This window comes from Lipotes vexillifer, unplaced genomic scaffold, assembly GCF_000442215.2.
Source record: "Lipotes vexillifer unplaced genomic scaffold, Lipotes_vexillifer_v1.1 scaffold1068, whole genome shotgun sequence".
NCBI classification, from domain to species: domain Eukaryota; kingdom Metazoa; phylum Chordata; class Mammalia; order Artiodactyla; family Lipotidae; genus Lipotes; species Lipotes vexillifer.
In genome coordinates this window covers 687,653-706,655 of record NW_006789049.1, presented here as the reverse complement: position 1 = coordinate 706,655, position 19,003 = coordinate 687,653, and the positions used below count along the sequence as shown (strand labels likewise).

Below are 19,003 nucleotides of genomic sequence, written 5' to 3'. Positions count from 1 at the left end.
TCCAGTCGGCTGTGAGCGTAAAAGAGCAACAGCAAAGCAAGTACAATACTGTACACTTCGAGTGTCTACTTCAAAGTCGTATGTGTACTAAGCTCTGTACACTGGCTGATGACACCGTGCAAGTAATTTAACCTCCGTGTGCCTCCACTTCCTCATCAGGGCCTGGCTCCTGGTAAGCACTCAATAAATTATAGCTACAACTATTATTACTGTAACTGGCTTTCTCCAAATTTTCTAGGAGTCTGCATTTACAGAAGACATGGACTGAAAACAAGCCAACATATCTATCACCAGGCACCAATACTCAAAGACATTTAAGAGATTTACAAATCTTTGTAATATGCGGTGTATTCAGCTCACGTGAATAGGATTTTAAAATGAAACTGGAACATCAGTACCACGTGCTTACTACCCTCTCTTGCTAATTAGTATTTTTTAAAAGCATGTGTCTGGAAATTTCATGGCGGTCCAGTGGTTAGGACTTCGCGCTTTCACTACCAAGGGTCCAGGTTCAATACCTGGTTGGGGAACTAAGATCCCACAAGCTGCGTGGCATGAAAAAAAAAAAAAAAAAAAAAAAAAATGTAAAAGTGTATGTCTCATTTTTAAATATTTGGTTACCAACACCTCAACCCTTGACCATCTACTTGTTATATGAATTATCTCTGATGCTCTTGGATTCATACTTAGCTTCAACTCCTGAATTTTTATGCAGACTTCAAGACTTTGTCAGGCAAATTTAAAAATCTTTTTTTTTAACATCTTTTTTGGAGTATAATTGCTTTACAATGCTGTGTTAGTTTCTGCTGTATAACAAAGTGAATCAGCCATATACATACACATGTCCCCACATCCCCTCCCTCTTGAGCCTCCCTCCCATCCTCCCTATCCCACCCCTCTAGGTCATTGCAAAGCACAAAGCAGATCTCCCTGTGCTATGTGGTTGCTTCCCACCAGCCAACTATTTTACATTCGGTAGTGCATGTACGTCGATGCTATTCTCACTTCGCCCCAGCTTCACCCTCCCACCACATGTCATCAAGTCCATTCTCTATGTCTACCTCTTTATTCCTGCCCTGCAACTAGGTTCATCAGTACCTTTTTTTTTTTTTGGTTCCATATACTTGCATTAGCATATGGTATTTGTTTTTCTTTCTTTCTTCACTCTGTATGACAGACTCTAGGTCCATCCACCTCACTACAAATAACTCAATTTCATTTCTTTTTATGGCTGAGTAATATTCCATTGTATATATGTGCCTCATCTTCTTTATCCATTCATCTGTCGATGGACATTTGGGTTGGTTCCATGTCCTGGCTATCGTAAATAGCGCTGCCATGAACATTGTGGTGCATGTCTCTTTTTGACTTATGGTTTTCTCAGGGTATATGCCCAAGAGTGGGATTGCTGGGTCATATGGTAGTTATACTTTTAGTTTTTTAAGGAACCTCCATACTGTTTTCCATAGTGGTTGTATCAATTTACATTCCCACCAACAGTATAGGAGGGTTCCCTTTACATCACACCCATTCCAGCATTTATTGTTTCTAGCTATTTTGATAACGGCAATTCTGATCGGTGTGAGGTGATACCTCATTGTCGTTTTGATTTGCATTTCTCTAATAATTATGATGTTGAGCATCTTTTCATGTGCCTCTTGGCCATCTGTATGTCTTCCTCGGTGAAATGTCCATTTAGGTCTTCTGCCCATTTTTTAACTGGATTGTTTGTTTTTTTGATATTGAGCTCCATGAGCTGTTTGTATATTTTGGAGATTAATCCTTTGTCTGTTGTTTCATTTGCAAATATTTTCTATCCTGAGGGTTGTCTTTTGGTCTTGTTTATGGTTTCCTTTGCTGTGCAAAAGCTTTTAAGTTTCTTTAGGTCTCATTTGTTTTTGTTTTTATTTCCATTTCTCTAGGAGGTGGGTCAAAAAGGATCTTGCTGTGATTTATGTCCTAGAGTGTTCTGCCTACATTTTCCTCTAAGAGTTTTATAGTGTCTGGCCTTATATTTTGGTCTTTAAACCATTTTGAGTTTGTGTATGGTGTTAGGGAGCATTCTACTTTCATTCTTTTACATGTAGCTGTCCAGTTTTCCCAGCACCATTTATTGAAAACACTGTCTTTTCTCCACTGTATACTCTTACCTCCTTTATCAAAAATAAGGTGACCATATGCGTGTGCGTTTACCTCTGGGTTTTCTATCCCGTTCCATTGATCTATATTTCTGTTTTTGTGCCAGTACCATGCTGTCTTGATTACTGTAGCTTTGTAGTCCAGGAGCCTGATTCCTCCAGCTCCGTTTTTATTTCTCAAGATTGCTTTGCCTATTCAGGGTCTTTTGTGTTTCAAAACAAATTGTGAAATTTTTTGTTCTAATTCTGTGAAAACTGCCATTTGTAGTTTGATAGGGATTGCACTGAATCTGCAGATTGCTTTGGATAATACAGTCATTTTCACAATGTTGATGGTATATCTCCATCTGTTTGTATCATCTTTAATTATTCTTTCATCAGTGTCTTATAGTTTTCTGCATACAGGTCTTTTGTCTCCTTAGGTAGGTTTAGTCCTAGGTATTTTATTCTTTTTGTTGCAGTGGTAAATGGGAGTGTTTCCTTAATTTCTCTTTCAGATTTTTCATCATTAGTGTATAGGAATGCAAGAGATTTCTGTGCATTAATTTTGTATCTTGAAACTTTACCAAATTCATTGATTAGCTCTAGTAGTTTTCTGGTAGCATCTTTAGAATTCTCTATGTATAGTATCATGTCAGCTGCAAACAGTGACAGCTTTACTTCTTCTTTTCCGATTTGGATTCCTTTTATTTCTTTTTCTTCTCTGATTGCTGTGGCTAAAAATTCCAAAACTATGTTGAATAATAATGGTGAGAGCGGGCATCCTTGTCTTGTTACTGATCTTAGTGGAAATGGTTTCAGTTTTTCACCATTGAGAACGATGTTGGCTGTGGCTTCATCATATATGGCCTTTATTATGTTGAGGTAAATTCCCTCTATGCCCACTTTCTGGAGAGTCTTTATTATAAATCAGTGTTGAATTTTGTCTAAAGCTTTTTCTGCATCTACTGAGATTATCATATGGGTATTATCCTTCAGTTTGTTAATATGGTTTATCACATTGATTGTGTATATTGAAGAATCCTTGCATTCCTGGGATAAACCCCACTTCATCCTGGTGTATGATCCTTTTAATGTGCTGTTGGATTCTGTTTGCTAGTATTCTGTTGAGGATTTCTGCATCTATGTTCATCAGTGATATTGGCCTGTAGTTTTCTTTGTTTGTGACATCTTTGTCTGGTTTTAGTGTCAGGGTGATGGTGGCCTCATAGAATGAGTTTGGGAGTGTTCCTCCCTCTGTTATATTTTGGAAGAATCTGAGAAGAATAGGTGTTAGCTCTTTTCTAAATGTTTGATATAATTCGCCTGTGAAGCCACCTGGTTCTGGGCTTTTGTTTATTGGAAGATTTTTAATCACAGTTAAAAATCTTGGTATTTACACATTGGGGGAAAGGAGGGTGGTTTCGGAAAAAAAAAATCATACAATGTCAGAATTTAAAATGACCTCCTAGTCCAATCCCTGATTTTACAAAAAATGATAGTGAAGTTGAGAATAACTAGTCCAAGCACCTTGGCCAGGAGAGTGCAGCCAAGGCAGGGCCAGAGCTCAGATTTCCTGATTCCTGGCCCCTGTGCTGCACAGTCCACTTTGCAGGGACGTGACTTCTGATCACTATGCAAATAATGACAGAGACTCATCTCAAGCTCAGGAAACCACTTTCTATCATTTCAGGAAAGAGCTTAACTTCCCAGGTTTCATCTAGTTTCATAGAAGATAATACCCCAGAATTTCAGCTGGCTGACTTAAGGGATTCCCAGAAGCTTTACCGCTGAGTAGTCTATCACAACCATGATGAATTCAAATGAGCCACTGAGGGGTTTTGGATTCCTGAGTCTCACCGTCAAGGTAAAGGCATGGATTTAAACTTCGTGGAAGGAACAAAAACTGTTATCAGTTGCAGAATACTCATTTTCACTAAGATGTTTTCACTGCAAAGGTTATATTTCTCAGGACTAAAAACTCTAGAGATAAGAGCAGGCTGAGATGAGTTGATGGGGAGTGATGGATATGCAAAAAGAGAGCAGCTACTATTACTTAACTGATCTAGAAATAAGTTGTTAAATATCAGAATCCTGGTAATATTCTCATGGCATCTAATGAATAAACATCAAGTAAATCAATCTATTTGAGCACTCAAGAGTGGGATTAAAAAGTATTATCAACAGATTTAAATTGAAAGCTGGGAAATAAGAGGGACAGAACACATTTCATCAGTTCTTCAAGTGATTCAAGTAATGAAAAGGATCTTGAAAGAATTCACATAATCAAGCAGGAAATAGAAGTCTCTTAATATATAGTCAGCAGAACATTACACTAGTGTTCTTATGTCATCTTTGTGAGTTTATTCTTTTGAATGACAGTTTCATTTGCCCTTTTCCTCTCTCTTGGAATTATTACTGGGTTTTGAAATGTCCGCTCTTTTTAGGGTTGTGACTGCCATGCATGTGTGGACACTATATAGTCAATTCATAGATAAGGAATTGTGCAGTTCAGGGCAACTAGCCCAAGGTAACACAATTAAAACCTTGGAGGAGGACTGAGGTCACACAATTAGTTAATGACAGAAGCATTAATTTTCACTGTCTTTGGACTAAGAATCAGAATACTGCAGCTAACAACTTCATTTCTTCTTCACAACAATCCCATGGGGATGGACTAATTAGCCCTGCTTTCCTAGTGACAAATGCAAGTTCCTAAGAGGTTGTGATTCATTCAAGTCATACAGCAAGAAAGCTGATAATACCCAGAGCCAGCTGGTGGTGGAAGCTACAAATGGGCAGAATTCTTCTGGAAGCAAATTGGCGTTACACATCAAAGGTCTTTAAAATGTGCACACTTGGGCTTCCCTGGTGGTGCAGTGGTTGAGAGTCTGCCTGCCGATGCAGGGGACACGGGTTCGTGCCCCGGTCCAGGAAGATCCCACATGCCGCGGAGCGGCTGGGCCAGTGAGCCATGGCCACTGAGCCTGCACGTCTGGAGCCTGAGCTCCGCAACGGGAGAGCCACAACGAGAGGCCCGCGTACCACAAAAAAAAAAAAAAAAATGTGCACACTCGTTAGCCTAGGAAGTGATCAGAAATATACACAAATATTTACATTCATGGATTTACTATAATATTATCCATAATAGTGAAAAAAATAGAAAACAACAATAAGAGCTATCATGTCAGTGGAATATTATGAAAGCATCAAAAATCATGTTTTCAAGGAATGTGACACAGAAAAATGTTCACAGTATGTCCATAAATGACAAGGTCGGGCTAAATAAACAGAACAATTCCAATTTTGTTATTCAAAAAAAAATACATATACATACATATGCAAACATACACAAGGACATATGGAAGGATCTATATCAAAATGTTAAATATAGATACAAAAAGTAATAAAATTATGGATCTAAAAAATGATTAGAAAAATAATTTTTAAAGAAACGAAACCTTACCCATACTACTGCTATGTAAAATTTTTGTTTGGATAAATATTTAAAAGCCTATTTACTTAAAAATTATACTTCTGGGGCTTCCCTGGTGGCACAGTGGTTGAGGGTCTGCCTGCTGATGCAGGGGACGCGGGTTCGTGCCCTGGTCCAGGAAGATCCCACATGCCGCAGAGTGGCTGGGCCTGTGAGCCATGGTCGCTGAGCCTGTGTGTCTGGAGCCTGTGCTCCGCAACGGGAGAGGCCACAGCGGTGAGAGGCCAGCGTGCAGCAAAAAAAAAAAGAAAGGAAAAAAAAATGTACAGATATATATATATATATATATATATATATATATATATACTTCTTATTAGAGAATTTCTCTTAATACTAGTGATTATTTAAGTTTTTCTATGTGCCAGGCATATTTCATATATATGCCCTCACTTAACCCTTAAAATAACCCTGTGAAAGATTATTATCACTCCATTTTAGAGGTGAGAAATTTGAGGGCCCAAGATGTGAGACATGACATCTGGGAAATAAGAAAACCAGATCATGTACCAAGGGGCACTTCTCTAAAGCTTCACATTTGTTAAGCACACAGGCAAAACCTTTAGAATAATCTTTCTAAATGCAGAACATACTAGGCTTTTAGTTCAGGAGTTGGCATGTGGAAAACGATTAATAGGATGTCTATAATTTGCTTCAAAATATTTCAGCATAATGTTATGGTGCATGTGTTAGCTCAACTTATACACCAGGTAGTAAGTTGCCCTAATGTAGGCTTCACGCTCCAGGCATTGGCTATGAGCATTCTAATCAGCAACCTTCACTCTATAGAAACCTCAGTTATCTTTATCAGCAACCACCAGAGGCTTTGATAATTAGCATAAGTAATGTTAAAATAGTGAATTTTCACTGGCTTGCTAACTAGCATAATGGATATTAGAAATGGACTCTCATTACCTCAATTGGTAGAACTTAAGATATGTGGCTTAGCTCAAAATTCTAGAGTGACACTCATCCTTGCAATGAGGATTTAAGACTATTTAGCAATGCCTTCACCTGCCAACTTTAGGGAAGGCACCCACAGTTTATGACTAAATAGTCCTGTAGCCAGACACTGGACTGAAGATTCTGGCTACCTGATGCTATCTGTAAAATAGCTGAATCTTGCCTTTGGAATACCATCAGCTCTGCCTGCAGAGAACAAAGCACCCAGAAGGACGGAGATGTAATCAAACTTACAGAACAGGAAGCTACTTTGGGTCTCCTTGTAAATGATCAACAAAGCATCTGTATGTGTTGCAGAACTTTTTCATAAGCTGGTAGTGAGGTTATGAGGGTGCAGCTGACCCTCACCATTCCCAATAGGTACCAAAAAGATCTTAACAGCTGTACATGCAACCTGGCATACCGATCTGCTTAGGTCAGTACGACAGGCAATTCCGACACTGCTCCTAGTGTTCCTGACCTCTTGGTATTTATGCCCTTGTGTAACCCCTTCCCTTGACTGTGGGCTACACCTGGTGACTTGCTCCTAATGAAGAGAATACAGAAAATAAAGGGATGTCACTGCTGTGATTAGGAAACAAAAAAACTATGGCTTTTGCCTTGTTCGCACCCTCTTGCCCTCCCTCTTGTTTGCTGTCATGTTGTGAGATGCTGTATAGAAAGGCCCACGTGGCAAGGAACCAAGGGAGGCCGGCAGAATCCTACCACCAACCACGTGAGTGTTTGGAACTGAATCCTCTCCATTGAGCCTTCAGATGAGATCGCAGCCCCAGCCAACAACTTGATTACATCCTTGTGAGAACATAAGGCTGAGCACCCAACTAAGCCATGCCAGACTCCTGACCCACAGAAACTGAGAGACAATGAACGTGTGCTGTTGCAAGCTGTGGAGTGTTGGGGTAGTCTGTTACACAGCAACAGATAACTAATACAGTTAGTTTAAAAAAATGATGCAACAAACAGATTTTTCCAATGCCCATTTGGACTACATATATAGTACCTGAATATACTATACTATATACATATAGCGTATAGTGTGTGTGTGTATATATCCATATATCCACATATATGCATCCAATATATACACACAGATACAACATACATATATATATATACTAGTATATATACAAGAACAGTATCTTCTGTCTCAAAGAATTATCTTCCACTATTAAAATGCATTTCATAAGGCTCAAATAAGCACACACCCTAAGGAAGCAGCCATAACATGTCTAGGCCAGACCTTCTTTAAAAAGATGCACAAGTTGTTTGACTTGCCCACATTGTTTCAGTGACAAATATTTCACATGCTGTTGAATTCAATCTCTCTCTGCTTCAGCCTCCCAATCAACACAATAAGAATAATGATGGAACCAATAATGCGGCCTTGCCAGGAGAGTGGATGAAATAACAAATTATTTTATCACACATTGAAAATGTATTTCATAAACTTAAAAAAAAAATATCTCTGTGTGAGTACATAATGAAGGCCCTGCATTTCCGCAGCATTTGTAGTCATCCCAAAGTACTCAGATAACTGGACTAAAAAAAGAACACTTGCATGACAAGACTGTTATCACCCATATTATCTCCTGCACCTCTCCCAGAAAAGTAAAATGTGGGATTTACAAGAACCACATGGGAGTTCACCAAAAAGTTCTTTTGATTTTTGTTTGGAATTTGGGGGGTGGTAGGGGAGTGGGGGTGAACTGATGATTGTTTTGTTTTGATTTGGAGAGATGGAGACAAAAACTACAAAAGGCAATGCAGTATAAAGCACCCAATGCAGTATAAAGCACGCTTTCTCAGTGGGGACAATATTGAAACCAGATGACAATTTGTTCATGGAAGTGAAAAATATCTTGCACTTTTCATGTATATAGCAAAGATATAATACAGTGTATAAACAGATAATTAGGATATTTATCATAATTATAGGATAATACTATAGAATATTAGTATTAACATTGGGTGTGGGGGGACAATTAGGAAAAAAGTCTACAAAGGATCCTTAGTTGGGGGGTGATAATGGAAAAAAGACTAAGCAACACTGGCCTGAGGGTTGCCTTCCCAGAATTGGGGAGCACCTGCAGAGCCATGTCTGCACCAGGTAATATCTTGATCTCTGTTTCCTGTTCTGAGGATCCCTGAGGTTAGACTTGGCTGGCGTGGGTTACAACCTGCTCTGCTTCACAGTTGCTGGCCGTTCCCCTAGGCTGCAGAAATGTGTATGAAGCCTTACATGTTTCCCAGATTTCCACAAACCCCTATTTTCCTTCAGATCTTCCTCTGTTTCCTTAGTCAGTTTTTTGAGTGCTTGCTTACCTGAAGGCATATGTATCTGTATGTATATGGCAAAATATGTATTTGACAACTAGCATACTACTTGTCCACAGTATGAGAAAAATACACAGTAATGATACTATCCATTGCTGTCATGGACAAAGATAGACAGCTATCTCAAAAAGAAATTTTTAGGAAGTTTCCTTGAAAAATTAAACACGGAATTACCATATAATCCAGCAAAGAACTGAAAGCAGAGATTTAAACAGATATTTATTCACCTTTGTTCATAGTAGCAACGTTTGTGTCAGAAAGGCCCCCGAATTGCAAGTCACCTCAAAGTGGTAAAGGGAAAAGAGAAAAGCAGTTGAACAAGCCCCCAGAGGAACAAAAACAGAAGTGATCCTGAAACAGGAGGGAAGGGGGCAGGGCACAACCTTTAAAAGAATGACAGCCAAAGGACATGACAAAAACTGGTGAGAACTATCTAGGTCCAAGATGGCAGAAGATTCGACTTCCAGTAGACCTTGAGCCTCAGGATACGCTCACTGTAACACATCAGCACGCTAAATGACAAACCCACAGGCGCCATGACAGTTCCAAGGCCGACCATAAAAGGTCAAAAAGTGGGCCATGGTCCAATTCCCCACTCCTTCCCCATAACAGCTGAAATACTCATACCACTCATTAGCCTATGAAATTATCCACCCCTATAAACACTGACAACCCCCATACCCTGGTCCCTCTCACCTTCTGAGACGGCCCACACTCTGTCTGTGGAGTGCATTTCTCTCAAATAAATCCACTTCTTACCTATCACTTTGTCTCTCACTGAATTCTTTCTGTGACAAGAATCAAGAACCTGAGTTTCATTAAGTCCTGAGACCAGGTGTGCGATCTCAATTAAAAGACCGTGGGTTCAACGTTCATTGCAGCTCTATTTACAATAGCCAGGATATGGAAGCAACCTAAGTGCCCATCAACAGATGAATGGATAAAGATGTGGCACATATATACAATGGAATATTACTCAGCCATAAAAAGAAACGAAATTGAGTTATTTGTAGTGAGGTGGATGGACCTAGAGTCTGTCATACAGAGTGAAGTAAGTCAGAAAGAGAAAGACAAATACCGTATGCTAACACATATATATGGAATCTAAAAAAAAAAAAAAAAGGTCTGACGAACCTAGGGGCAGGACAAGAATAAAGACGCAGACGTAAAGAATGGACTTGAGTACATGGGGAGGGGGAAAGGTAAGCTGGGAAGAAGTAAGAGGGTGGCATGGACATATATACACTACCAAACGTAAAATAGCTAGCTAGTGGGAAGCAGCCACATAGCACAGGGAGATCAGCTCGGTGCTTTGTGACCACCTAGAGGGGTGGACTAGAGAGGGTGGGAGGGAGATGCAAGAGGGAGGAGATATGGGGATATATGTATAGCTGATTCACTTTGTTATAAAGCAGAAACTAACACATCATTGTAAAGCAATTATACTCCAATAAAGATGTTAAAAAAGTAAATAAATAAGAAGGCATTCCATAACATCTCAAGATTAATCTCCTTCTCTCCCGTGGTCACATAGGGCACAATTAAAATCATTAAAGTAGAATGAATATCCAAAAAAAAAAAAAAATGACCGTGGGTTCAAGTCCCAGTCTGGGTTGCACATTTTCAATATCACCTTGGGGTTCCATATCTAGGACTAGGTTTTAATTTATACACACAGATGTGTATATATATACACATATATATATATATGTATATATATATATACTTAGTGAGCACCTAGTTTTTCTTTTTCTGGGGAAAAAAAAAATCCCACCTTCACCACTGTTACCATGACTATTAGCCTCAAGCTCTAACCTGCCCTCTTTCTTGAAGGAAGGGAAGTGTTATATTGTCTTCCAGGAAACCGCCAGAACAGAAAAACAAGAGGCCACCAGAATTGGTTAGAACGAGTCAAATCCAAGAAGGTGGAAGACCTGACCTCCAGTAGACCCTGAGCCTCATTATATGCTCATGATAACAATATCATGCTGAATGACACACCTACCAGTGCCATGACAGGAAGTACCGGACCACAGAAGGAAGAAAAAGAAGTGGCACCCAGTTGCAGGAAGAACCCTGCCTTTTCCCAGAAAACCAATGCATATGCACCCACCACCACCATTAACCCTGCCTTTCAAAATCTTGCCTTGATCAACTCCCCACCCCCAGAAGTTGACTTGCGAACTAATTTCATGCTTCTCCATTCTCTAGCCATTGAATAAAATCTGTGCTGTTTCAGTCACAGCATCGGTTTCATTATTGGCTGTCTGAATCCAAATGGAAAAAGAACCTTCGCCACCACCAAGGCAGGGGGCTTCTGCTGAGCTATGGTCCAAGGATCACTTTGGTAACGTCCCCACTAAACAGCCTCCGGGAAAAAGTTCTAAACTGAAAATAAAGTCACCTAAAACACTCTAACGATGACTTCTACAGAAACCACTTAATCAGGCTCAGCTGTGAAGGTTTATCAGGAAGTCAGGCTGATACCGGAAAACATCACCACTTGGGTAAAAGATAAAAGACACTTAAGCATGAGTGGCTCCTAAAATTGAAAAGCTAACTAATTAAACTAAGCCTCTTTAAAAAAAAAAAAAAAAAAAGTAAAGTCAGAAAAGGCAAAAGCTAGCAGGAAAAATAAATTCTTCCTTCTGAGCATAAATAAGTGGGAATTCAGAGGAATCACCTGGATTACTCACTTTAAAAATTTAGTCACTTGATGTTTTCCAGATAAGTCACCACAAACCAGCTGTGGACCTTGCTGTGCATTCTATTTCCTTTTTACTCATGTCCACGTTATGTACTGAGCACTGTCCTAGGTACTATGGTTGGGGGAACTGGGTGTAAGATGAATAAAACTGTCTCTCTGTCATCAAGAGCCTAGTACTACTGTTAAGACCATGTCAGAAAACTTTAGGAGTATTTACCCATTCTACCACCCCTTTCCCTGGGAACTAACACCCTAACGCTGATCCACGTAGTTGTGACATAGGATTAGCCATATTTACACAACCTGGCTTCTCCCCTCCTGGCCATGTTTGACCTATAGAAGGCCACTGAGAGTTCCTTCCAGAGAATTTGGAAAGGAAGAAATAAGCAGTCTCTCTGTTCGCCAGAAATCTACATAACTACACTTGGACTGCGGAGGCCCACTTCACACTATACAGCCTGTGAAGCAGAGAAAGCCAGACTGTATAAGAAGAGAATAAAGCCGATGCATATTCGTATGGACAAGTGCTAAAGAAGGAATGCCACCTGGGTTCCTGGTAGCTCTCAGTTCCAGGGCAGACCATTCTGAAGCCTGTCAGCCTCACCACCCTTGTAGCTCTATATCAAGCTAGCCTAAGGTAGTTTCTGTTATTTGCAACCAAAGAGCCCTAATAAATACAGAGGGAGTAGGACCACAACACAAATTCATCTGAAGCACAACATGATGCTGAGTTGGCTAGCATTCTGCTTCATTCACCTGAACATATCTTTAACAGTGAGTGGCACAGTAAGAGATAAAAGATGGGGATGTGAGTCCAGTCTCCACCCTTTGCCAGTCCTGTGACCTTAAGTAAATCCATTTAGCCCACACTCAACACAGTGCCTCCCACAAAGCGGGTACTCAAAATATATCTGCAAGAGGAAGGACTCTGGGCAAGTAGCCACCTACAGACTGGGTGCACTTACCTCTTCAAGACATTTCTCATCAATAAAATGGGAATAATAGTGTCTCTTTATGTATCTCACAGAATCAGAATGTACACAATCACTGTGTGATTAAAAGTCATTAAAAGGTTCAGAATGATGGGCAGGTCAAACAGAGACCCACTCGGATTAAACAAACAATATTTATTTATCTAAAGCAAGGGCTGGCAAACTATAGCCCACAGGCCAAATTCAGCCACCACCTGTGTTTGTATGGTCCACAAGATAACAATGGTTTTTACAAATGAACATTTGCAACCAATTTGATGGTAGGGAATACTCATTTTTAACCCCAACTCAGGTAAATGTTAGCTCCCCCCAAAAAAGAATTCCATTCTTTTAAGAATTATAAGCTTAGTAGACTTTTATTGTAAAAAATTACTATTATTATAATTTTAATTTTGTCAAAAAAAACTGTGTGCACATTTGGTTCTCTCTTGTTACAAAGCACCTACACAGTATCTTGATTTTGCCTATTGGCCCACAAAGTCTAACAAATTTACTATCTGGCTCTTTACAGAAAAACTTTGCCACTTTTAATCTAAACAATGTCCCTGGGAATTCCCTGGTGGTCCAGTGGTTAGGACTCTGACTTCCACTGCAAAGATTCCAGTTCAATCCCTGGTTGGGGAACTAGGATCCTGCAAGCCACGTGGTGCACCCATAAATAAATAAATAAACAAACAAACAATGTCCAAGAAGTCAACTCAGTCAGGGACATAGCACCAAAGTTATTTTTCTCATCAGCACTATTATTTTTAGAGTGCAATTTTGCAGAAGATGGGGCTTTTTACAAATGCATATTTTGCAAGATAGCAGGGTAAACCCGCAATAATGTCTGAGTAAGTGACAGTCACATCAGACCTTTCAGAAGCTCAGCTATCCACTTCAAGCCCAGGCTTAAACAGGCCGGGCCGGCCTGGCGATGTGCTCACCAGGGTCAGGAACACATCATCAATCCAGACAGTATGTCTATGGAGTACAGTACAGTATCAAATATTCATCCATCACCCTCAGCCTCCCAGATCAACACATTGTGGTCCAGGTTCATTCTTGAACCTAGATCTGTAAAACGAGAACCAAGATCTATTACCCATAAAATCTAAGGTCATAACAATAGTTCTCTAGACCAGCCATTAAGCTTGTCCCACAAAACAAAACTAGGTAACATATGCATCATACCTGAGTAAACCCTGGAAATAAGTGATTATGTTCACCAACATAATTAATAACAATAATAATGACAAATAATTCTTAAATATAATAACTAAAACAAATACTAATAAAATAATTTTAAAATATTTTGGAACACCTACAATAGGCATACAAAGGTGCATAAGAAATGGACTTCCCTAGGCAAGAAAACAGGATATATCAATCTCATATGTAATGCTATATAAAACAGATGAAAAAAAGAATAGCACTACTTAAAACACAGGGTAACACAAGACCTTAGAACTTCAAGGTGGCCTCTGAATAACATTCATGGAAGCCTAAGCTCCCACAAGTATAGAGCTTGAAAACCACAATAAAAGACAATCAGGAGCTCCAGAACTCTGTGTCTTCTTTGTCCAGAATATCAGGACAACAATAACAGCTATTTCCAAGGTTTGTGAGCATTAAATGAATTAATGATTAAACATTCTTTTTAGTGAGTAGCACATGGTAAGAACTCCATAAATATTAGCTATTATTATCTTTTTTACTAAATAGCTGTCATCACATTGTATATACAGTAAATATAATTATTCATTCTGATTATTTCTCTTTATTAGACTATAAGTATTCCCATATTATCACATATTCTTCATTGGCATGTTTTTAACTTAATGAGCCACAAATGGCACTTTAGTTTTACTTTGCTTTGGATTTATGTAATAATTAGTGAGGGTAATTATCTTTGCAAATATTTATTAATTGTATATTTTTCTTGTTTTGTCTGTTCATGAGCCTTGTTCAAGAACCCAGTGGGAATCTCCATGGTTTCTTAAAATTAATGTTGCTTCAAAGTGAAAAGAAGCTTACCTTCTGGGCACCCTGTCTTAAAAATGTGCTAGCAAAAGTTTCCAAAACGCAGTTGAGAAAACCAGCCCCTGTGATTGAAATCCTGCCTTTTTGAATGAACTCTGTCCTACAAAAAACAAAAATATACATCTTTGTAACACAACACTGTAAAGCAACTATACTCCAATAAAAATTAAAAAAAAAAAATTATATATATATATATATATATATATATATATACACACACACACACGTTTGGTGTCATTGGTGTCACCTTTGGTGTCATTCTATATTTGAATATTTAAATTATAGGGATTTCCAACAGCATTATTACCACTTATAATCAACACAAAATAATATCCATAATAATTCAATAATTGCCTATTACAACAAAGATTTTATCAAAAGGAGACTTCCAGTTTATATAATATAAGCAACGTATTATATTCAAATTAAAGACTATTCATTTCAAGTTGCTAAGAAAGTAGATTTTAAAAGTTCTCACCACACACACAGACTGTAACTATGTGAGGTAAAGGATGTGTTAAATAACCTTATTGTAATAATTATTTTACAATATATACATATATCAAATCATTACACTACATCTTAAACTCACACAATGTCACATGTCACTTACATCTCAATAAAGCTGGAAAGAAGAGAAAACACATGGGTACATTATTCTGATTATAAAAACTGCAGAACACAGAATTTTTATTTATACCTAACAAATAATTCAATGATCAAACTGTAATAGGACAGTCAACAAACTTTAATAATCTCTACCTGACCCAAAATAAATAAATTTAACTTATTCTAAGTAAATATATATATATATATATGTATTTATATATATATATATATATATATATATATATATATATATATATATATATATATATATATTTCTCATTCCATGCTACAAAATGTCTTGTTAAAATTGAGTATGAGACAATAATCAGCTGTATGACCTCAGGTAAATTACTTAGATTCCCTTAACTCAGGTTCTTCCCATGAAAATTGGGAATAATTATAGTATCTTCCTTTTACAAGTGTCAGAAGTAAATGAATTAATACATACAACAGGAACATGAACAGTTCCTGACACAAAGTAAGGAACTTATTATATGTTAGCCACCATTACTAAAGAGAGATAGACAGACAGAGACAGGAAAGAAGCCTGGAACGACTTCTTTAATCTTTGATTAGAAGAGGAGGTGAGACAGATTGTATGTGCCACTAACCTTTTAAAGTTCTACCAATAATGGGACTTCCCTGGTGGCACAGTGGTTAAGAATCCACGTGCCAATGAAGGGGACATGGGTTTGAGCCCTGCTCCGGGAAGATCCCATATGCCGCGGAGCAACTAAGCCTGTGTGCCACAGCTACTGAGCCTGAGCTCTAGAGCCCGCGAGCCACAACTACTGAAGCCCATGTGCCACAACTACAGAAGCCCATGCGCCTAGAGCCCATGCTCCATAACAAGAGAAGCCACCGCAATGAGAAGCCAGTGCACCACAACAAAGAGTAGCCCCCACTCGCCACAGCTAGAGAAAGCCTGCACACAGCAACGAAGACCCAACACAGCCAAAAATAAATAAATAAATAAATACATTTATTAAAAATAATAAAAAAAGTTCTACCAATATTAATTATCTCCATTTCATAAAGCAAAGATTTGAATAACACTTGAGAGTGATGTCATAAAGATGGCAGGATAGGAAGCCCCAGGCCCTCAATCCCCCACAGAGACCCCAACTTATGGGTGAAGTTGCCGTTATGAGAAGTGCATAAACCAGCTAAGAGACTGTAGCACCCCAGGCGAGTACAAAGCCAAGCAGAGCCACACTGAAGTGAACAAGAATGTTTGCTGCATTTACCTGCCACAGTCCTCATCCACCCAGCACAGGGCACCACAATCAGGAAAAAAACCCTGTCTCCTGGCTTCTCCTTGGAAGGAAAGAAAAGAGCGGAATGTACAGCTAACATTCTGACTTTACAGTGGGCTGTCCAAGGAACTGGTTTCTGCCTTGCCTGACTCAGAAGGCTGAAGGGAACAGCAGCATACTTTGGATGTCTGGGGGCTGCTAAGAACAGAAGCAAGCATGGTGGCTTGTTATAGCACCAAAGAATCTGCAGTACCACAAACAGACACCAGGGAGAGCAAGAGAATATGAGCTCTTGATAACAGGGCAAAACTTCTAACTGGAAAATTACACACACAAGCCCCAAAGAGAAACATCCTCACAAAAGACATGAGGGCCCCCCCGCAAAATCTCTACCCAGGCTGATGGGTGAAGGTCTTCCCCTGCACAAAGCCAGTTTGCAGAGGTTGGGAGAGGTGGCTGTCTTTTCAAATGCCCGAGTCTCAACAAAAGATCACAAAGTAAACAAAGAAACAAGGAAACAAGGCCCAACCAAAATAACAAGATAAATCTCTGGAAACCAATCCTAAAGAAATAGAAATCTATTAATTACCTGACAAAGAATTCAAAATAACCACCTGAAAGATGGTCAATGAGTTAAAAGAGAACAGAGGTAGACAACTAAATGAAATCAGGAAAATGAGGCATGAACAAAATAAGAATATCAACAAAGAGACAGAAACTAATTTTAAGAAAAAGAAAAAAAAAAACAGTAATCCAGGAACTGAAGAATAAAATATAAAAACCGAAAAATTCACTAGAAGGGTTAAACACCAGATTTGATCAAGCAGCAGAAAGAATCAGTGAACTTGAAGACAAGTCATTTAAAATTACTGAGTCAGAGGAGAATGAAAAACGAAAAAGAAAAAAGAATGAAGAAAAGTTAAGATAGCCTAATGGACTTATAGGACATCATGAAGTGGTCAGTGTACACATAATGGGAGTGCCAGAAGGAGAGGAGAGGAAGAAAGAGGCAAAAAGCCTATTTGAAGAAATAATGGCAGAAAACTTCCCAAATTTGAGGAAGAAAATGGACGTCCAAATTCAAGAAGCTCAATGATGCCAAAGAGGATAAATCCTAAAGATTTACATCAAGACTTTTATAATCAAATCATCAAGTTGCAGACAATGAGAGAGAATCTTGAAAGCAGCAAGAAAAAAAGCAACTTGTCACATACAAGGGAGCCCACATAAAATTTTCAGCAATTTCTCAGGAGAAACTTAGTAGTTCACAAAAAATTGGTATGATATATTCAAAGTGCTAAAGAAAAACAAAAAAACTGTAAACCAAGAATACTGTATTTGTTAAAACTATCCTTCAAAATTGAAGGTGAGCTCTTTGTTTCCTGGTGTGCGAGGAGAAGGGATTAAGAGCACTGCTTAAAGGAGGTCCAGAGATGGGCGCGAGCCGCAGCTAACAGCACGGACCCCAGAGACGAGCATGAGACGCTAAGCCTGCTGCTGCCACCACCAAGAAACCTGTGTGCGAGCACAGGTCACTATCCACACCTCCCTTCCGGGGAGCCTGTGCAGCCCGCCACTGCCAGGGTCCCGGGATCCAGGGACAACTTCCCTGGGAGACCGCAAGGCGTGCCTCAGGCTGGTGCAAAGTCACGCTGGCCTCTGCCGCCGCAGGCTCGCCCCACACTCCGTACCCCTCCCTCCCCCCGGCCTGAGTGAGCTAGAGCCCCTTTAACCCCGTCCTGTCTGAGCGAAGAACAGATGCCCTCCGGCGACCTACACGCAGAGGCAGGGCCAAATCCAAAGGCTGAGCCCCTAGGAGCTGTGCAAACAAAGAAGAGAAAGGGAAATCTCTCCCAACAGCCTCAGGAGCAGCAGATTAAATCTCCACATTCATCTTGATGTACCCTGCATCTGTGGAATACCTGAATAGACAATGAATCATCCCAAATTGAGGAGGTGGACTGTGAGAGCAAGATTTATTATTTTTTCCCCTTTTCCTCTTTTTGAGAGTGTGTATGTGAATGGTTCTGTGTGAGATTTTGTCTGTATAGCTTTGCTTTCACCATTTGTCCTACGGTTTTTTCCGTCCGTGTTTTTTTTTGTTTTTTTTACTTTTTAAAAAACTTTTTTTCTTAATAATTATTTTTTATTTTAATAACTTTATTTTATTTTACCTTACATTATTTTATTTTCTTTTAACCTCTTTCTTTCTTTCTTTCTACTTTTTCTCCCTTTTATTCTGAGCCATGTGGATGAAAGGCTCTTAGTGCTGCAGCCAGGAGTCAGTGCTCTGCCTCTGAGGTGGGACAGCCAACTTCAGGACACTGGTCCACGAGAGACCACCCTGCTCCACATAATATCAAATGGTGAAAATCTCCCAGAGATCTGCATCTCAACACCAACACCCAGCTTCACTCAATGACCAGCAAGCTACAGTGCTGGACACCCTATGCCAAACAACTAGCAAGACAGGAACACATCCCCACCCATTAGCAGAGAGGCTGTCTAAA

The 19,003-nt window shown here is 39.3% G+C and overlaps 1 protein-coding gene across 2 annotated transcripts in view; it reads right to left on the bottom strand.

Annotated features, from left to right (window-relative positions):
* The window catches only part of PRELID2 (PRELI domain containing 2), an 88,833-nt gene that overhangs the window by 18,845 nt on the left and 50,985 nt on the right, over nucleotides 1-19,003 (bottom strand). For both annotated transcript variants that reach the window (XM_007462399.1, XM_007462400.1), the window contains exon 5: nucleotides 14,623-14,728. In XM_007462399.1, coding sequence (XP_007462461.1) covers nucleotides 14,623-14,728 — 106 coding nt within the window. The remainder of the gene's footprint in view (nucleotides 1-14,622; nucleotides 14,729-19,003) is intronic.